Source organism: Nymphaea colorata, chromosome 1, assembly GCF_008831285.2.
Source record: "Nymphaea colorata isolate Beijing-Zhang1983 chromosome 1, ASM883128v2, whole genome shotgun sequence".
NCBI classification, from domain to species: Eukaryota; Viridiplantae; Streptophyta; class Magnoliopsida; order Nymphaeales; family Nymphaeaceae; genus Nymphaea; species Nymphaea colorata.
In genome coordinates this window covers 27,582,750-27,602,797 of record NC_045138.2, presented here as the reverse complement: position 1 = coordinate 27,602,797, position 20,048 = coordinate 27,582,750, and the positions used below count along the sequence as shown (strand labels likewise).

At 37.6% G+C, this 20,048-nt stretch overlaps 1 protein-coding gene across 2 annotated transcripts; it reads right to left on the bottom strand.

Moving 5' to 3' along the window:
• Nucleotides 1-1,219: 1,219 nt before the first annotated feature.
• On the bottom strand, nucleotides 1,220-18,046 carry LOC116245913 (uncharacterized). 2 transcript variants are annotated; one of them, XM_031617525.2, is made up of 18 exons: nucleotides 17,682-18,046; nucleotides 17,451-17,500; nucleotides 16,239-16,299; nucleotides 14,760-14,855; nucleotides 14,266-14,415; nucleotides 12,770-12,901; nucleotides 11,121-11,248; nucleotides 10,764-10,806; nucleotides 7,791-7,889; nucleotides 5,148-5,231; nucleotides 4,854-4,895; nucleotides 4,552-4,622; nucleotides 4,188-4,241; nucleotides 3,982-4,087; nucleotides 3,641-3,709; nucleotides 2,504-2,647; nucleotides 1,696-1,835; nucleotides 1,220-1,499 (listed from the first exon to the last, which is right to left on the bottom strand). In XM_031617525.2, exons 1-17 carry the CDS (start codon nucleotides 17,829-17,831, stop codon nucleotides 1,704-1,706), a joined length of 1,611 nt encoding a protein of 536 aa, XP_031473385.1. In that variant the 5' UTR covers nucleotides 17,832-18,046; the 3' UTR covers nucleotides 1,220-1,499; nucleotides 1,696-1,703. The 2 variants fall into 2 exon arrangements, with proteins under 2 accessions (XP_031473385.1, XP_031473386.1); XM_031617526.2 differs by lacking the exon at nucleotides 7,791-7,889 and having other exon boundaries at nucleotides 17,682-18,044.
• Nucleotides 18,047-20,048: the final 2,002 nt, after the last annotated feature.

Genomic DNA, 20,048 nt, shown 5'->3' with positions numbered 1-20,048 from the left:
GGTTTTAGATTGCCGGTAGTGTGGCTAAGCATCACATTTCAAGTGTGGGCGACTCATGTTCGAAACAACAGAAACTGACTTCTTTTTTTTTTTTTTTTTTGTCACGGAGTGGACAGGGAGCTCCAAGAGTTCAGTGAACTGAATAAGCGTAGCGGTTAGGTTGATCATCTAAAGAAGAAAAGCAGATAGACGTATCTACTAACAGCTAATGATCAAATGATGGGTCATTTTTTTTCTTTACTTCATAACTGAAGTTTCCTTATTTCTTTCAAGAGTATGAGAGTAGTGATGTAACCGGTATAGAGTGCGCAACCATGAAAAACAGATGATAAAATTGGAGAACATGATGCAGTATATTCCAAGAGATCAAAACCCCTCTCTCTTTCTCCATACCTGGGTGAGAAGTGATACACCCATCAACTAAAATACCATGTATCCACCATTTACAATATAGATGAGTAGTACATAAAAATTGAACTGATGACTGAGCTTTAACTGGTCCACCAGTTTAACTAGCTACACTACAACCCTCCAAACAAACATGTTACACTATGATTGTACTAGAAATGAAAGCAAAAAACAAAATCTTTTGCAAGTGTTCTTGTTTCAAAATTCTAACGACATTGGCGGGACATCTAGGGTCCACAACCTAGAAATTCACTTTTTCGCAATCCAGCTATGTTGATGTGATCCCGTAGTTCCCAACCTAAAACCCGTTCCTTTTATTTTGTTTGCACGTAAGAATAGGATTCTATGAGGACGAAATATCCGAGTATGTAAAATTCTAAAGTTTGATAGTTTATCAGATCTTATCCACGTATTCAAATCATACTGTCTAAAAATGCATTTTTTACAATCTCCATTCGTATGGGTAAAATTTTGAAGAAAACACATTAAAAAATGGAAGAGATTGCCACAAAATCCTGCAACTAATTTGCAGCCTCATCCTTTAATCCAAGTTTGATTAGTTAATAAGACTAATAGGCCACCACCAACAAAAAAGCGTAGAGACGGGCACCACACTCAGTTCTTCAACTTCAATAGAAACAACTTTGCTCAGTGAAAAGATAGAGCATAGATGGTGTTTGGTTTCCGTCGACCTTGATAAATGAATCAATGGAGAATCAGCACTCATCTGATCCTCCTAAATATGACTATGTCTGAATCTTGCATTTAAAAGAGAGAGAGAGAGAGAGAGAGAGAGAGAGGGAGAGCGAGAGAGAGAGAGAGAGAGAGAGTTTTTTCTTGAGCATACTTTTATTGACTGGTTAGTGATAGACGAGCGGCTCTAGGCAGACCTAGTGTAAGCACTCGGTTCCTCACCTAAAACGATGCAAAATTTACCGAACTGTTCTATAACAAGCTTATTCTACCCAACCAAATAGTAAAATTAGAGGAATCGTGAAGGGACAATTGCAAAGGCGAGCAACACATCATAGCAACTTTCGAGATGCATGGCCCATCAACACAGTTCGCCTACCAGCAGCCTTCGTTGAAGCCTGTAAAACAGAGGCTGCTTGTTAGGACCTTTTAAATCATGCAAATAAAAGTAAAGGCGATAAGGGAAATGGAAGAATCTTGCTGGCCAGTATACCCAGAAACACTAAATCATTTCTACCGCATGCCCGAAGAAACATCACTTCCTTAGACAATATTAAACTAAATATTTAATCATTCAACAAGTAGCTTCTTAACTGGTGAATTCATGCAGAATGGTTGCTAGAAGCAAGCAAACCCTTATCTAGAGGCCATGGTGCCCCCGCCATAACAGCTTCAATTTCCCAGGCTTCCCGTGGACAGTCAGTGAGATTTTGGCATCCATTTGCAGTCACATGCTGTCAAACAATAAAATATCGGCAACTATTAGATCAAGCAATGACATCGACTGATGGCAAACGAGAAGTACAAGCAAATTTGCATTCATCAAAGCATGTCACGGCACATTACTTGGAGATAAGAATTATGGATTTAAGCTTGGGTTCAAACTTCAAATACATTACACATGCTCTTGGAGAGTTGAGACATCAAAAGAAGGAAAAAAAGGACTTTCTTCCAGATTATGGATATTATCCCTCTTTTCTAGGATGCACACGAGGGGCCATAGGACCAGCAATATAACACTTGCAAGCACAAAGCTATGCAGATGAAGATCAGGGTTACATGGATAAAAATACAGAAAACCGAGCCTGCAAACCTTCAAATCTCTGACAATTTCCAAGAAAAGTTGGATTTCCACCACCTTCCTGAATGACCCAATCCGTTAAGGGCGGTTCTTTCATAATCACGCATGTCTTTTCCCTCAAAAGTAAATAACAAATTTTAATTGCTAGTTAACAGTTTCTTTGATAAGGACACCCTCAACCACCATCATCTTGGTTATGACACACATTTTTCTGTTTTCCAGTTAAACTTTGTTGAGGCAACATTAGATGCTGACATCCAGGCCACCTCATTATATGCTGTATTTCAATCTTAAGTACTAAAAACCAAAGGACATCCTTACCACATCGCTTTCAATTCGGACACCACCAAATTTCTTGAATCTGCATATTTCATCATGGTTGATGAACTTTGACAGATTTGAATCTTCCAGGGCTGGAACAAGAAGGGCATCAATAAAGTAGCAACCAGGCTCAACCGTTATTACCTGTGGACAGGAAAAATTTTTGGAGCCATTAAGGCAACATGAACGATATAGTTTCTCATTGAGGCTACAAAACAAGGCACATACAAAGAGACATTACAATGGTTGCCTAAGACAGACTAGCAAATGTAACATCAAACAACCAATAACCTCAAAAGATAGAAGCACAAGAATTTACAAACCTGAGTTGCAAATGCATTAAAAGAGAGAGAGAGAGATTGGCTGAGAAGGTTCATAAAGAAAGTCAAAAGCAAGGGCACATGATATAAAAGGAAACCAGGATTTGCAAAATCCAAAAATTTTGGGACGTTGATTTTTACTGGTTCATTTGTGTTACGATCCATGTATGGATCGTAGTACATGGGGGTCGAGCATCAGTATTTGTGTTCCTTAGTTGTGTTCTTTAAGTTTTATGATAGATTGCTCCAATACAGTTCTGTTTTCAGTAGGTGTCGGTCCGGTCCAGACCCATAGTTGCTTTGTACTTAAGATTGAGATTTGCCCTAATTAATCATATTGGAAGTTGATTGTCTTTTCTCTCTTTCTCTCATCTCTTCTTCTTTCTCCCTCACGCCGCTTGTTAGTCGCCGGCTAACAATTTGTTACTACAAACATAAAAGAACATCATATATGTAGTTTTACACTAAAAAAAGGACAAGATGAGAGCTAATTTCCTTAAGTTGAAAGAGTTTTGGGTGCCACAGCATAAACATAACCATATAACTTCCCTTATATGTGTGTGAAATTTAAAATACCTATGACATCGGCTATTTTGTTTACTTTTTTCTAAGTAAAGTGTTCATAACTTCATAGTAAATAACCAGAATGACATGGATAACTCAAGCACAATTCAAGGGGACCTAGCCAAGCAACAGCTTCACGCTTAGTTCTGATACAGATTACTCAAGTGAATCACTAGTACAAAAAAACAAAAAACATGAAAAGAAAAATCCTAGGAAGCAGAAGTATGACAGGGTTCTGAAGAGAAATGCACACCATGTCCTCTTGAAGCACCCGCACCGTCCGAAGGGACTTCAGTCCTGGTTCTGTTGGCCTGTCCATGCCCTACAAAAATAAAGGAAAACATAACCATAAAATTTTATAATGGTGCATTTAAATGGATGAAAGTGAATAGCACCAAGCTACAGTACCCTGATGCTGACTAGGAAGAAGATGATATCTAAAACTAACTGTCAACAAACATAAAATATATCAACTCTTGCTATCAATAGATCTCAGATGCCAGCTAAATGGGCAATTTTTAAACTAACTCCCAACATTTTTGAAAGCATAAATCCTGATACTATGAGTGTGTGAGGGGGAAACAGAGAGAATACCTTCCCATAGCCACCAGGATCATGAGTATCAATCCCCAGAAAATGTCCCAGTCCGTGTGGCATGAAAACAGCACCAAGTCTTGCTTCCATCATTTCATCAACATCACTTCATGATCCATATTCAATAAAATACTGTGAGGCATGATATTTCAGATACTATTTCTAGAAAGGAAAGTATGAAATACATACAAATTGCACAAGCTTACCCAATAAGGATGCCTCCTGTTCTCAGGGAGTCCAAAATAGTTTTCTCAGCTAGCCTAAAAAAAAAATCAGTATTTTTCACAATCCTGATACGCTCAAACTACCACTACAGGAATACAATTATATCATCAGAAAAAAGAAGCCACGAACTAAAAATATGGCAGGAAATTAGATGCAAATCAGTATGATGAAAGGAACAAAAAAAAAGAACCAGTGACTCCCTTTCAGACGTTTGTCTTAATTTGGTGATTAAACCTTACATTCATCATTTGATTCAATTTAGAGTGTTTTGTCTCTTGTTCAACAATATAAAATAGCATGGATGAACTCTTAGTTACTTGGAATTACCAAGTTGCGTGAACTCACTTGTGCATCTCTGTCCAGCTTACTCCGGGTCTCATTGTAGATATAACAAGATTATGAGCCTTCAGAACAGCCTAAAAAGGTTCATATTGATTTATGGATGAGTAGACAGCATTAAGGAGTTTAATAATCTCAATAAAAGAGAGAGAGAGAGAGAGAGATTATACACTAAGTCTTTTTTCTTTTAAATGTACTAGGACAATAAAATTCAGAATGCAAATGGACATATTTATTTTGCTTGGTCCATCACAGTCCTAACAAAAAGAACTTTACTAGTCCGAAATTGGCATTCTCAGTGCACTTACATCATACACAAGGCGCTGGTCTGCAGTAAATTTACCATTAACCTGCATCAGACAAGAAGGAAACTGGCTTATAAGCAGCAACCAACAGGACAATCAGTACAGCACAAATGCAAACAAATTAGTAATATGAAACAAAAGAAGACGATGAAGACAGCTTGTGCTTTTCTTATATGCGAACAAACAACATTCAAGTTTTACTGGAATCCACTATAGTTTTGGTAATACAGGGAAGATGATTTTATGGCATTTAATTAGCTTTGCAGTTGCTTTGTATCTCCCAGAGAATTCACTCACAGGGAAAGAACATGTTATATCCGAACCATAGAAGTGGTATTCTGCTCCCATGTCAAACAATGCCATGTCTCCGTCATTCAAGATCTGCAACCAGAAGAAAATATTAAGATACAAAACCTGAGAAGCATTTCTTCTAAAGAAGAACTGTTCTATATACAACACAAAAGTTCATCAGATGTAAAAGAGATGGATTTTGCAAGCATACAACCAAAGCAGGAAAATACACAATACAAGCTTAGGTTAAACATCTGATCTTCTGGCACATAAATCTATCAAAATATAGAACTCCGTAGCATGGTAGGCAAAATACTGAACAAGGTTACTTCAGTGCAAGTGATTAGACTGCACTCGAGCACGATTGTGCCCCATGTCTACTGGCTGGAGGCCACAAAGAAGGACATCAGAATTAGGTAAGAAGACAAAAAGCATTCACTAAATAAGGGAAAATTTTCTGATAGTTCACTCACTGTGTAGCTCACGAGAACAACAGATTAAAACACCTGGAGCAATAGAATCTAACCTTTGTAAGAATTGAAGTCTCAAATGCCCAATACGAAAATAGATAGCTTGTACAGTACTTCCATAAAACATTATCTCATTGATATCTCACTATGAATGCGCTCTATCACAAATAAGAGATATAATCACACAAATCAATAAAAAAAGATCTTATTATCTTGATGCAGGACTAATCCATTTAGACTAGATCTCCGAGTGGAAGCTACTGTAACCATGGTTATAGGTACTTCTCTTTTTAGAAGCAGTTTAAGAGCATTGACAAGTTGGGTAGTAGACATGGATCCAATGTCTTCGCATTACTGCCTACAGTGATGATCCTTTTTGAACTTAGGATTACTATGTTTGGTCTCTCCACAGTCGTGACAATATATCTTTCTTGAGTTGAAATATTGACACTTGAGGTGGTGTATATGGTCTAACATTACTTCCAGGCATGGATACAGCCATGATGGAATCTATGCCTTTATATGAGAGTTCCTTAAGTCTTGTTTCTTCTATAAGCAACTTGGATAAGGCTTCTTCTATAGAGGGAAGTTTGGCTGCTGGAGCAAGTCAGACCTAGCTTGCTCAAATTCTAGCCTTAGCTTATGTCATGTGGGTGCAGACACCAGTGCGAAACATTTTTCAAAAACCTTGGGTGTAGGAACACAACTATATATACATATATATTTACATACATACATACATATATATATATATATATATAGCAACAGGGAGCAACAATAAGATTTTAAGCAAACAAATACATCCATTCATTGCTTATATTTATAAAATACCAAAATATACAAAAGATACAAATGAGCCAGCCATGACCAAGCCGTGTCCCATTTCCACGACCTGTTCAGCCATCTCGAGAAGGGTACAATGCCCTCCTAGGGGTGTCTCTGTGATATAAGGTCCCTCGAACCATTGAGAAACTGGAAAAACTATTGCTCCTCAATTTGATGTTTGTCTAATTTCAAAATCTTGGAGACTTGGATACATCCCAACCTGAGTTCTAAGAATGACATTTCATCTGACAACTTGGTGATGGAACACAAAAAGTCACTTGGCTTGGCACCATGAATGCTTTCTTCCAAATGATATCTTCCAAATGATATTGGTACACAATATTTTTTCTTGAATTCATTTTTCGAAGATGCTCTCATACTCAGCTCTACACTATTGAGATTTCAAGATATTACCTTGAATGCTTTTTATGTCAATTTTCAAGCTATTCTCACAATCCTCCAAGGCTTTCATTCTCTTATCTCCATCCAAGCCCTTTGATGTTTTGTCCCACTTTCTTAGCAAGTTCAAGAGAAGGCTTCTCTTTGAAGCCATCACTCAAATGTGATACTTCATAGTCAAAGCTCACATACATAGTTTTGTGAGTTGAGTTTGTAGGAGACAATTGAGTTGTTTTTATCTCCCAAGATGAAGGAATAAGGAGAGACCACGGGAGTGAAGGTAGATCATAACAAAGGAGAAGCATAACCTTTGGCATAGAACCCAAGGCAGCACCACTATGCCTTCTTAAGTCAGCCAAAGTTCTTTGGCATGGATTGGAAGGCAGAACCAATTGTATACTTCAAGCAGTCTTAAATCGGCCCAAGCTCTAATACCATGTAAGAATTGAAGCCTCTCATACACAATACGAAAATAGAAAGCTTTTAATTTTTTAAACCATTTCTCGCTTGATATCCCAAACCATCTATCACAAGAGAAGTAAGGGATATAATCACATAGATAAATAATAAAGAGATCTTATTATATCCGTAACAATGCACACAAGGATGCATTCCTAATACAAGAAGAGCGCATTTATTTATAGAAAAGAGAGGCCCAATAACTAGCTGCTGGAAGTGCTCAACGGCCAACTCCCAACAGCTAGACTAGCTTTGACTGCAGTTCCCCTGGGACATTACATATATTATAGAAATAAAAAAAAGAATCCCCATAAAGGAGAAAAAAATATTTACATGAACAAGAAGCAATATTTATCAATATTTACATTAATAGCATAATGTGACCATATATGTTAGTAGCTATGATAATATATATATATATACGTATGTATGTATCTTTTAAGAATCCTGAAATAGAATGGGCAACTCAAACACAAAATACGACTCCTATGGTCACCTCAAGAAAATCATTTTTACGGTATGCATCATTGGAAGAGCCAGAATTGATGCAACAAATCTTGGTAATGAACTCTAGCCAGTTAGCCTGCAGCTTCATCTGTGGAAAAAGCCAACCAATTGATGCAAGTGATCAGAAGAACTTATAAAGGATACAGATGTTTAAGTGAAACAAACAAACTAAATATTTTCCTTACTTAAAATAATTATAATAGCTATAAAACACAATAAATACTAATAACAATTCTATGTAGTGAAATAACTGAAAATCAGACTGCAATATGACAAGTGGCAATTGTTCACAAAACTGCTGAAAAACCCTACTTTCCTGAAAAGGAAGAATGGATGGTCGGAAATGGCAGTATCACCAAGAAGATATAAGACGCTCTTTTTCACCAAATTATTGCCAACTTATGTGAATTTCTTCAAATTTTGGCAAATTTAAATATATCATCAAATCATTTAAATGGCAGAGTTTAATGAACCTGGCAGAGTTTAATGAAAAAGCAACACCATGACAAATAGTTGAGAAGGCATGAAAAGATGAAGAAATCTCTAAGTTCCTTAGAGATGATTACAGTGTAGCAAATCTCTCCAACAAAATCCATCATAGTAGCCATAAGGATCCAACAATTTAGAAGAGGAGAAAATGCATAGTGATCATAGTGATTACTGACGATGAAAGGTTCAGGGAGGCCACATAATGAGGGTCCATTATGGAAAATTCACAACTTATATTTCTTTTAGATGATTGGAGGAGATGGATGTGGTTCACATGGTAATCCTCAGAAAGACGAACAAATAAGCTAATTGCTATGGGAGAGATAGCGAGGAAAAAAGATTGGCCACAAGGAGACTGTAGTCACCATGCATGGCTCTTATTGCCAGCTGACAGAAATTTATTATGAGCTTCATTTTGGAGATTATACTTGTTTACCCAAAATGACATAACAAGCTGGAGAGTATTCAAGAACTGTGATATGAAAGAGAAAAATGAGGGCTCACCACCACCATTAACTGGATGGGGAAGCGATAAAAAAGATGGCATGTGGGGGACACGTACCAGGATAGGTAAGAGCAAGTAGGTGAAAGGGGGGTGGGGGGGGGGGGGGTGTGCTTAAAGGAATATCAAGAAAGAAAAAGAAAACTGGACATTATGTAGAGTAGATTCAAGCCTAGCATGTTTATGATGAGGCAAATCAATTGGGCTACAATTCAACACAGGATGCTTAGCTGTTCAAAAGCAACTTTGCCCCTGCTTTTGCACTTGGGGACTTCTGAGTATGGGTCATCTGGGTTTCTGATCTAAATTAACACATTTAATCCATTTATGATACAATCTAGATTTAATTAATAATGGTTAGGGACAACAGCCTCATTCAAAATCAAGCATGAGACTTTCATCTCATATGGTTCCTAAGTGAGAAAAGAAAGATTTTTTTTTTTTTACCTTCCACGTGCATGTATAGAACTGAATCTTCTAAAAAGGAGTGCTAATCCTTTACTTTTTGAGGTCATTAGTGGTTGTGCATGACTGACTTTTTTCCATCTTTCACCCAGTCAGAAAGATTGTGCAATAAAACTAACCATCTGATTGGATTTGTTCTCCATAGCCACAAGATTATCAACTTAGAGTGATCTCAGTAATAATAGTACCCATTAAGTCAGTGTTAGGCTGCCCTGTCCATAAAAAAGAGAAGAACAATTGAGTGCTCCACTCTGGAAAAGAATGAACAGAAAAAGCAGGTGGCATCTCTCGTTGCCTTGCAATGTGTACTAGATTTAGACATAATTTAGAATTTTTGGTTGCAATTGACATCTGCAACTTCATAAAAGGTAATACCACCACGAGCCCCATCCACCTGGCTAAATGGTAGGACTTGAGAGTTGAGACTCTTCAAGTTAAAGGAGGTTAAGAGTTCAACACCTGAGGTGTGACTCTTGGCATCAATTGACAAGGGTCTAACTAACACACGCATGCCTAAAAGGACATAAATCATTATGGACATTTTTGTACAATTTAGTACAATTGTAAATAATTTGTGTTTCTATATGCATATCCCTCACTTGTTCCCCTTTTCTGTTCAAAATACAAATTTTGAACCAAAAAAAAAATGGCAGGCATATCTAGTAGACTAATATCCATACCCACACCTATAGGACGTATTCAATTTCATGGTTGTACCCACAACCATCAAATATATATAGAAATAAAGAGACAGAGGGAGTAGGTCATACCAGTACGTTTTTTTTCAGAGATTTCCTTTCCTTATGCCCTTTATCTATATCCGTATCCATTTCCGTGCCGCATAGCTTGACAGGGTTAATGCACCTCTTTTACGTAGGTTCGCAAGGATTTATCCAGTTTGGACACAACAATAAGCGTGATTAGACTAGTTTAGCCTAAATCTTAGTCTCCTAGTCCTATATATGACATGCTAGGCTTTACAAACAGTAGGGAAAACTTCCACCTATTCATTTGGCCTTCAAGATTTATAGGATGAACTTACTCCAAGCTTTTAAAACATGTTGCCCTTGAGATGCAGACCACCATAGGAGAAAACCATAGCAAGTGGGCATGATTTACTCAGGCCAGGGAAGTTAAATGGAAAACTAGGGTAAAAAGTGACCGTTTCACCCAATAACCAACTTTACTAATTCAAAATCTCTTTTTGGTTCTGATCCTCATCTTAAATCATCATTCTTCCAAAACTATTAAGTGCTTTTTTCCCTAAAAAACCAAACAAAATCCTGAGACATGATTAGCCATATAAAACAAGCATTATTTCATAAGAAACATATTCAACACAAGACAAAGAATCAATAACTGTAAAGAGAATAATCATGTTCATGAACATAGCCAAGCTGCCAAGACTTAAACAGGTCTTTGAAGAAAATGAAGAATTACATTTTAAATAACAAGGAAACTTTCTCTAACGACAACCAGAAGAAAGACTAAGGATTGAAACCATACCCTATCATTTGGAGCAGCAGCATGGCCATAGTGAAGAACAGCACTGAAAGAAAAAAGACCTTTAGAATAAATGAAAACATGACAGAAAACTAACTAAACGAAGGAGAATATTAGCACCATAGGAACTTTGCCAATTATAGTAAAAATGTAGAGGCATGCTTCTTGCAGCCAAGGCCTAGTGCTGTTTATGATAACCAAAATCCAGCAAGATAATTATGAAGGGAAGTTATCAATCTACAGATAATAACATCCTCACACACTATATTCAAGAGCAGAATCAGATATTCATTCTGCATTTATTTGCTTCAAATAGAGACTCAGCATGTATGAGACTTGGGAAAAGTCCAAGTACCCAACCTATTTTCACCTGTGGCACAGATACAAGTATATGAGCAATGCCTGCAACCACCATACATGTAGACATAATGTAAAAATATGCTTTCTAGCTGATATTCTTTCATTCCAACTTTGGTCCTCTGCATTACCTGAATAAGAGAAGGGTGAAAATGTGACACAATGCCTTCATTAGTACAAGAATTGAAGACAAAGACAATTTTATGAATCTCAAGAGGCATAGAACTTCATTTCATAACTAATGTGTAGATACAGATACAAAACTGTATAAAGAAAAGCAAAAATACAAAATTCTAGATAAAAGAATGTGCCGTTTACAGATTATTATTTCTTTGACCAATAAGTCCAACTTAATCTTATAGGAGCATGCAGCAGCCTTGGTCACCCTAATGGTGGTACCTGTTTGCTAAATTAAAAATCCTGCTAATGAGTATTTTAGCAAAATTAAAGCCAAACAAATAATAAAGGGGTGTTCATAAGGACTAAAGGTCAACAAGTATGTACCAGACGTTTAACAAATTCACCACATTTTTATGGCAATAAAAATTCAAAAAGCTTGGTTATCCACCGAAGGGGCTTTAATGATTTTAACATGCTCTCTCTCTCTCTAAAACACAAACACACACATATGTAAAAGGAATTCATGGTTTTTCATAACTGAAAGCATAAACTTCTGAACCCAAAATGTCCTCATGCTAACCTTTGTTGCTAAGAACATGCCTAGGCCCTCCAGCCTTAGCTGGGTGTTCCTAGATGACCTGCTCTCCTTACTGCTATGCAACCTTTTAACTTTCATTGCTCAACCTTATTACATTTTCAATAGTCAAACTTTTATACATGTTTATTGTCATGCTACGGAATCTTTGTGTGCATCACATGGATATTAGTTGCTTGATAAATTGAAAAATCACAAGTCTTTTATTGTGAAATGTTTCAGTTTTATTGTTAATTTCAAATATTGATATTTCATTTTAAGAGGGGACACTTTACCATACCTAGTCCCAACTAATCCCACCTAGCCTCTAGGCCCAGCTGACAGCCTAGGCTGCACTGAGCAGTTTTAAGTTTTAACAGCATAGATCATGACATAACATAAAACTAAATTTATATAGTTGTAAGAGCTTTACAAACAAGAGAATGGAGTATATCTACTAATCTGTTGCACCCAAGCATCCTAGTACTACCACATAACATCAATAGAAGTTGCAGTAACAACTTCATAAACATGAAAGTGCAATTTTTCTATTTGGAGTTTCCGTATGAACTATATCTACTTCTACTTATTGTTGGAAGAAACAGTCGCATGCCATTGATGAGCATGTCAAGAATGCTAAGTATATGAAACAAACTGCCAACTCCTAACAGACTAAAATTTCTGTTAACAAACAAGAAGAGAGATGAAATATATAGATAAAGCATGAGCATTGTGAACTTTAACTATATGACTTCAGTGAGAACATATCCTACTGCGCACTTAACAAACAAATCCCACTAGTCCACAATGAACTAACCACTAAAAATGACATATTCATGATATTACATTTCATAAACAAAACCTGTAGCACATAAAGTATAGTAATACATACACAAACAGACACACACACTATATTTAAGCACCCAACCTACAGGATACCAGAGGAATTGAACATTACCTCAACATGAGCAGCTGAACTTATGTCATTAGCATACTGTATGAGGGCAAGCTCCAACTCAGACTTGAATACACGACACTCTGACAAAATAGGATGTAGGAAACTTTGATCTGTGTCAAACTTCTCCATCTCCTACATTATGGGGAGAAGATAAACCAAAACCATGAATCTTTTATACAACTATACATGAGTATGCACACGTATTTGGGCATGAGAGAGAAAGAGAGAGTAAAACTACACAAGATTAAGAAGTAAAAATCATGTCCAGACCAATTAATGCAGGCAAAGGTTTTACAAATATAAGGAGTTCCAAAAATTGGAAGTAGAATCAAGAAGCAACAGAACATGAGGGAGACAAACAAGGATCTTCATATGAATGAAAGGGGAAAGGGGGAGCAAGGTTATAAGATGCAAACTAAGCTGTTACCCTGTTAGGTGCATAACATTTTGAGAAATTATAGAAAAAAATATATGGAAATCTCAGATTATGGGAATCATATTATATGAGTTATGAATGACACTCATGAAGTCTATAGCCTATAATTTAGTCAAAATCCCTTTTTAGGTTGAAAATCTGATGCTCATCAAACCATGAACCCTATGACAAGTGAACTGATTTTAGGAGATGCCTAGTTTCCCACTTTCAAAGTAGCTTCCCAGGAAGAGAGCCTTCCAAGGTAGACAGAAGTTTCCAGTAACCACAATGTCAAATAGACATACTGTTGCCAAAGCGTAGGTAAAGGACACGGTGGCACAGAATTGCACAATAAGATACGTCTTACAAAATTTCTGGATGACTAGCCCACCAAGACACATGGTTATGGGAAACACTACAAAGTATAATCACACGATTAATTAAAATAGTTCTGTTCAACTTCAATTTTGAGGCAAAAAAAAATGATAATAGCATCCAAGATCGATGACAAAATGGCGGTGGCTAGACAAGCCTTTTTGGCTGTGCTCCTCAAAAGAGTAGATATGCATCTTATTGTTCATGAAGGCACCTGCCACAATCATCTTGTACGATGATCCTTCCACAGCTATTGGTTTCTTAAGTTCAAATACTCTTGTTTGGCATCCATGTTCCTTCACCACACTTAATATGCTGTACAGGTTATTGTCTAAGCCTCTAAGGTACTAGAATACATATTCCTAGACTATCCCACAAACAAAAGTGACGACTATAGGACTGTTAGTCCTAGACAAAAATTATCCTTTTAATACAAGAAAAATATATCTTATGATTTTAAGTCCAATCTGGACCAATCACTGATAGCATGCAACAAATTATTACTTTTACTTGGTGTACCACTATGAACCATGATAACTTTTAGCCTCGGATTTGGAAAACAAGAGATGGTGAGTAGCATACAAACCGTAACACCAGCAGCGTTATTTGTTTGAGAACTTTGGCATATTCAACGGCGTTCTTCTGAACTTCTTAGAACGCAAGACAAAAAAACTTAAGATATATAATGCTGATGTTTCCACATTACCTCAAATTGAGCAGGCTTAGAGAAATTATTGCTGTCTGTGTTAAGCCCATGCAAGAGAAAGAGCAATGGTTTTCCAGGGCCACCATAATGATCATGTAATACAGCTGAAATTTCATCTCTGAAGCACACCATACTGACCATGTACCTTTCCTGCAGTGCAATGCTGCTGTTAGTGAAACTACAATCAAACAATTAGAAGCAGACAACAATGCTTCAGAAGCTCCATACGCCTGACTACGTGGGTAGCTCCCAAGTTAAAGGAGGTCCAGAGTCGATTTTGTGAAGTGTACATCCTTTATCATAGGCCAAAACAATGAGGACACTTTTTTCTGGAAGGAGTTTCTGGACTGGAAGTTTTACACCAAAGGACAACCAGAACAGAGCATGTTAAGCATGCACTCCTGGGTCCACAGGCTTGACACATCCAAACTATTTCATGGTTTGCATTGTCATCAGAAGAAAAAAAGGATAATGCAAAAAAACAAATGACTCACCTTGAAATAGGATAATGGCTTTATGGGCCCCATCCAAACGGCATAATCAGGGTCTAATCTTGGGGCAAAAAGAATTGATTTCCCATTGGATATATCCTTTGACAGCACAGAAAACATTGCTTACATAGTCAATTCAATGGATTCAGCAGATACAATAAGAAAAAGTAACTATGTTATTAAATTACTTTTGTAAACAAAATGCAATGAGTTAGATATGGTTGCCATAGGGCGTTCATATTTTCATTTTTATGGATGTAAGTTTCTAAACAAGCTGAAGCCTAGGTATATAACTTAGGGACAATTCGTTACATTGGAGAGTTTTTGATATTGCTTCCAGGACAGGTTCAGGTCCAGGCTTCCTTTTGAGGTCAGAGAGAGAGACAGAGAGAAACAGTTTCTTTTATGCTTAATCGTCTCGTGGGATGCACCTTGGGATTATTGTGGAATCTAGCCTAGTTATTGTAAAATGGCTGTTTTGACTTGACTAGGCAATGCCTTTTAATCTTTAAATAAGGAAAACTTTCATTAGAAGGATCAAGGAAGACATCAAGTAACAGTAAGCTGGACAAGAAAAGTTCATCCTGAGTAAATGAGAAAAAGGAAACGAAATGCAACATTAAGAAAATAAACTCTTTCTTGTTGGCATCCCAGTAACATGATCTACCATATCTATCTTAAATGGGAAAAGCAACCATGGAGTCTATGCTAACAGCCAGGGACAAGCCAAGGGGGGGCTGCAGGGGCCACGGTCCCCCTTCAGGTTTGAAAATTTACAAAAATTTCACTCAGCCCCAGTGAAAATGTTTGAAAATACATAGTGTCCCCCCTTAAGAAAAAATTTTAGCTCTGCCTCTGGTAACAACTAATTTTCAGTGAGGAGCAGATACACCATGTATCTTACGATACACCCCGTATGTTTAAGAGCAAAATTATGTTGATTCATTCACATCTGTCTGAATACTTAACCGGGTAGACTTGCATTTAGTTGCTGCTTGCATAATTCCTGCTTATCACTAATTTTCTAGCAAGGTGTTAAAATCATATTGTAGAACCCATGATTACCATGTATTCTTTTGTACGGTCATCTTATTCTCAGTCTTCTTAGGAAATTTTTTATAAACCAAGATTCTAAAAATTCAGACCTGGAAAGCAAACACTAGCACCAAAATCTGAGAAGCCATGGAACTCATGAAGGTCACCGCTACACAATCTAGAGAACTCATACATAGAGCAGGTTCATTATATACCAATTGACAAAAAAGAAGAGAAACATGAAGAATATCTGCAGATGGAAAATTTATTTCAAAGAATTATTTAAAAGAGAGCTGACAAGACTCTAACAAGTTATTTGTCGTTCAAAACATATAATTTTTCTGAATGATGCAGTTAATAAGGAGTCCAAGATAAATTAACTGAACATCCAAAGTCTACAACTCAAGAGAAACACTGATCTCAAAAAAATGTATGTCACAAACTCACAATAGCCCCATAGAAACCTGGTTCCCTCACTCCAAACAGATATGCGAAATAACTCTCTTGCCTGTGAAATGAAAATATGACTAGCTATCAGTACTAGACCAAGTAGATGCAGTTCTGGGGAAGAAAGACAAAAATGGAAAACCAGGTAGGAGAAAAAAATATAATATTTAACTGAAGACCATATTGCTGTCAAAATAAATTTATTGAAGGTTATCTGTTGCTTTCATACTATTATGGCTGAAATTTGTACAGGCTGTTCTTTTTTTTTATCATTAATGATACTATCATAAGACTTACTGATGACCATATTTATGTTTGTGTAACAAGATTCATTTAAAATATCTTGATTATTGAGTTTTTCTTTTGTATATTAATTTACTTATGAAAACTTAAGGCACTAACGTATAAAAAGGCTAAGGCATAACAAAATGTTTGCCACAATAAGCAAGACTTCTCTATCCCAATACAGCATGCATAAGCCCAGTACCTACACGTGGATCATAGGAGCAACTTGGGACGTTCACATTCCTAACATGCACTAATTATCTCTCATACAGTTGGAACCATAAGTTCAGGTTGTAGAGCCTCCTGCCCATTAGCCAGAGAAAATACAAAACCGTCTTAGCAACAGACGGTGTACCGTGTAACTGCACTTTGTTTCCTTCCCTGATCAGGACATAAACTTAAGGGACACGTTTTCTCAATCTACAACCTTAGATCAACATATTTCTTCAATGGTTACCGCAGAATGTCATGTTTGAACATCGAAGCATATCATGTTTGAACACTATCTCATCGTATCCTAAAAGAAAAGTGCTATCATGTAACGAATCCATCCACACTAAGAAAGCAGTGTAATCAAAGAATGCAATTAAATGTTTCTTGAATCCAGAAAAAAAAAAAGGATCAAGCGTGAACCCTGAAGGAAGAACCAATAACCATTATACCTTCAAAATCTTCTTCGGTACGTTAGCATGCTTAGCGCGAAACAGAAATAAAGATAAAAAATCAAGCCAATAGGAAATAAAAACAAGCGAAGGATATGGGTAGCCACGATCAAATCAAACATAAACCCAAATATAATAAGAATCGCATGTACCTTTTTCCAATAGCCAGTTGTGGATTAACAAAAATAAGGAAAGCAAACAATTGAGAACTAAAAAACAAGGGAGACAGTTACCAACATGAACCAAAGAAGTTTCAGTTTCGTACCTGAAGAGGATAAGGTGATCGGTGCAATAACGCGTTTGCTCCTCTCCACCCTACAAGTCAGAAATTGGGTCGTCAGAAAAGGCGGAGTTAGCAACAAAGAACACAAACACAGAGGGGAGAGAGACAGAGACAGAGACAAAGACAGAGCAGAGAGACAGACAGACAGACAGACAGACAGAGAGAGAGAGGGGGAGAGAGAGAGAGAGAGAGAGAGAGAGATCTGCTACTGACTTGGAGGAAAATGAAACCGTGGAGCGGCCGTGAGAGAGAGGCAAGCTGCTGCCTGATCGACCTCACGACCTTGGCTCTGTTTAAGGCGTGGAGCTCCATCGCCACCTCCGGAGGCGCGGGAGGAGGCCGCCCAACGTAGTCTCCCGCCATGGGACTCTCTCTCTCTCTCTCTCTCTCGCTCGTTCGCTCTTCCTGCTGTTGATGTACGAGCCAAAGCGTGCGGTCAGATTCTCAGAATCTACAGCCTGCGGACAAGTACCGCAGGCGTAGAGCTCGTGGGATCCAAACTCCGTGACAAGGGTTGCGGCTGCACAGTCAGAAGTCGGCGGCGGACCTAACCATCCACGGTCCGGCCTCATGAACTTGCATCTAACAGTTTTTTAGCCCGAACAATTTAAGGGGTGTCAGGATGACATCCCAAAAACTGGTTTTCGTTTTGGAAGTAAATTTTTGTTTTGCCTTTGAAGTAAAGAGCTTGTTGGAGGTTAGGCCCTTACATTTATTTCAGGAAAAGTTCAAAAACAGACTTTAACAATACACAAAAAAATTGGCCTAGCCCTTCACCAAAAAATTGTTAATAAAACATAGCCTACAAGCTCATATTTAAGTAGAAAAATAGTCATCAAGGTCGGCATGATCCTTGTAGCAGCATCCTGCTCCACATAAATTCTTACCTGAAATTGATCAAAACACCTGCTCAAACCTGCATTTGAACGTTGCTCTTCCAATCTCTTACTAATTTTCCTCACCCAATCTTTGATAGGAGAAATGATAGCATAATTGCCACTATATTTTTTATGGAATCTGAGAATGCGCTCCAAAACTTTCATTTCTCCTTCGTGTATCATTTCACGATCCTTGACAGCCACCACACGACCCACTTGCCCATTACCCACATAGCTCCAGCAATTTTCGGTTCATGCCTGGTATGGGCTCTAACAATGTTGATTAACCAGCCATTTTTACCTGAACTGATGGTGTCTTCACAGTATAACTCAGTTTTCATCCAAATTCTCAGTTTAATTTTTGTCTCAGGAGGCCGCTTGACATAGGAAAAGTTTTCCATGTAGCTCCGTCAAACCTCTCTTTTAAACCTGCTTACCGGGGGTTCAATACTACCATGGAAACATTTGTTCATGAAGCGCTACATATTCTAGCAGACAATTAAGAATGACATCCTCCAGCACTGTCGCCTCCACTTCCCTAAGATTTTTGCTTGCAGCTGGTTTGTTTTACCCTTTAAAAAATGGTTTTTGAAGTGTTTAAGTGTCATCAGAAATTGTGTTTAAAGAGTTTTGACGAAACATGGTTTTGTAAAAGTTAATGAAAACCTGACACCCTCAAGTTACTCAAAACCAAGCTTTAGATGTACCACCCATATAAAGAAACCAAGTTTTTAAAGTTCATTAAAAAACTTGATTTCATAAACCAAGTCTTTACAAGTCTGGATTGGATGAAGGTATCACTGTCGCCCCACACTGCACCCTGGCAACTGTACGTGGTTGGTTTGCATATCATGTGGAATTACATCCTTAGCTGCATCAATTTTATATCGTTAATCTCACTGTATATTTATTAACACGAAGATGATGGTGATGATTACCAACAGCTTTTTTATTAAATTCAAGTATAAGTAAGTGTTCAAAAGTTTTCCCATACAAGTTTTTCCAGAGATATTAAAAATCTTCATTCACCAAAAAAAAAAAAAAAGTGAAGGACATCTGCGACCATTCCAGGTGACATTGAGGACGTATGCTGGATGAAAATTTTGAATCTTTCTTGGTAGCCAATTTAACAGTTCACCATTACTTCCAAAACGGTTTAGGTCCTAGTTTCATTCGGGAAAGGCTTAAATTGGGTTAGGCCAGACCAGACAGCAAAACAAATGATCAAAGGCAGTTGTTTCACATGTTGGGTTGAGATCAAGCAACAAAGTCTAAAAATGGAGACAGCTCTCAGCCACAGCTTGAAAGTAGACTTGGAACAAGGCTGCACTTATAATTCCGGCCGCACCCAAGGAGACAAAGGCGTCTACGACAAACTAGATCATGTCTCTCGCCCACCTGAAAGCTCGATGAACACAGACCCAAATTAAGTCCACATTCCAGAAAACATAAGGAAACTACATGCTTGGTTTCTTATAGAAGGGAATTTCTTGCTTGTAAATTTGGAAACATGAAACCACAAGCCTTGTCTGAGTAACGATAAAAGACTCTTCGATAGATCGTCTTCTGTAATTTCTATCCCCCAACCAAGCACCGATGCTGCCGCTTTAGAACCTGACCATTTCCATGGTTGTTGTCCTCACAAGGCACAGTTGCCGGGCCTCACCGGGGGGTTTTACCTCGTGATTGGGAAGCCTATTAG

Excerpts from the sequence above, each read along its gene's own strand:
- LOC116245913 (XM_031617525.2), bottom strand. The coding sequence starts at position 17,831 with ATGGCGGGAGACTACGTTGGGCGGCCTCCTCCCGCGCCTCCGGAGGTG. Across the intron at positions 11,249-12,769 it reads GTTCAGCTGCTCATGTTGAG|GTAATGCAGAGGACCAAAGT; the intron begins GTAATGTTCAAT and ends TCTCTTATTCAG. Across the intron at positions 10,807-11,120 it reads TGTGCCACAGGTGAAAATAG|TGCTGTTCTTCACTATGGCC; the intron begins GTTGGGTACTTG and ends TTTTTCTTTCAG.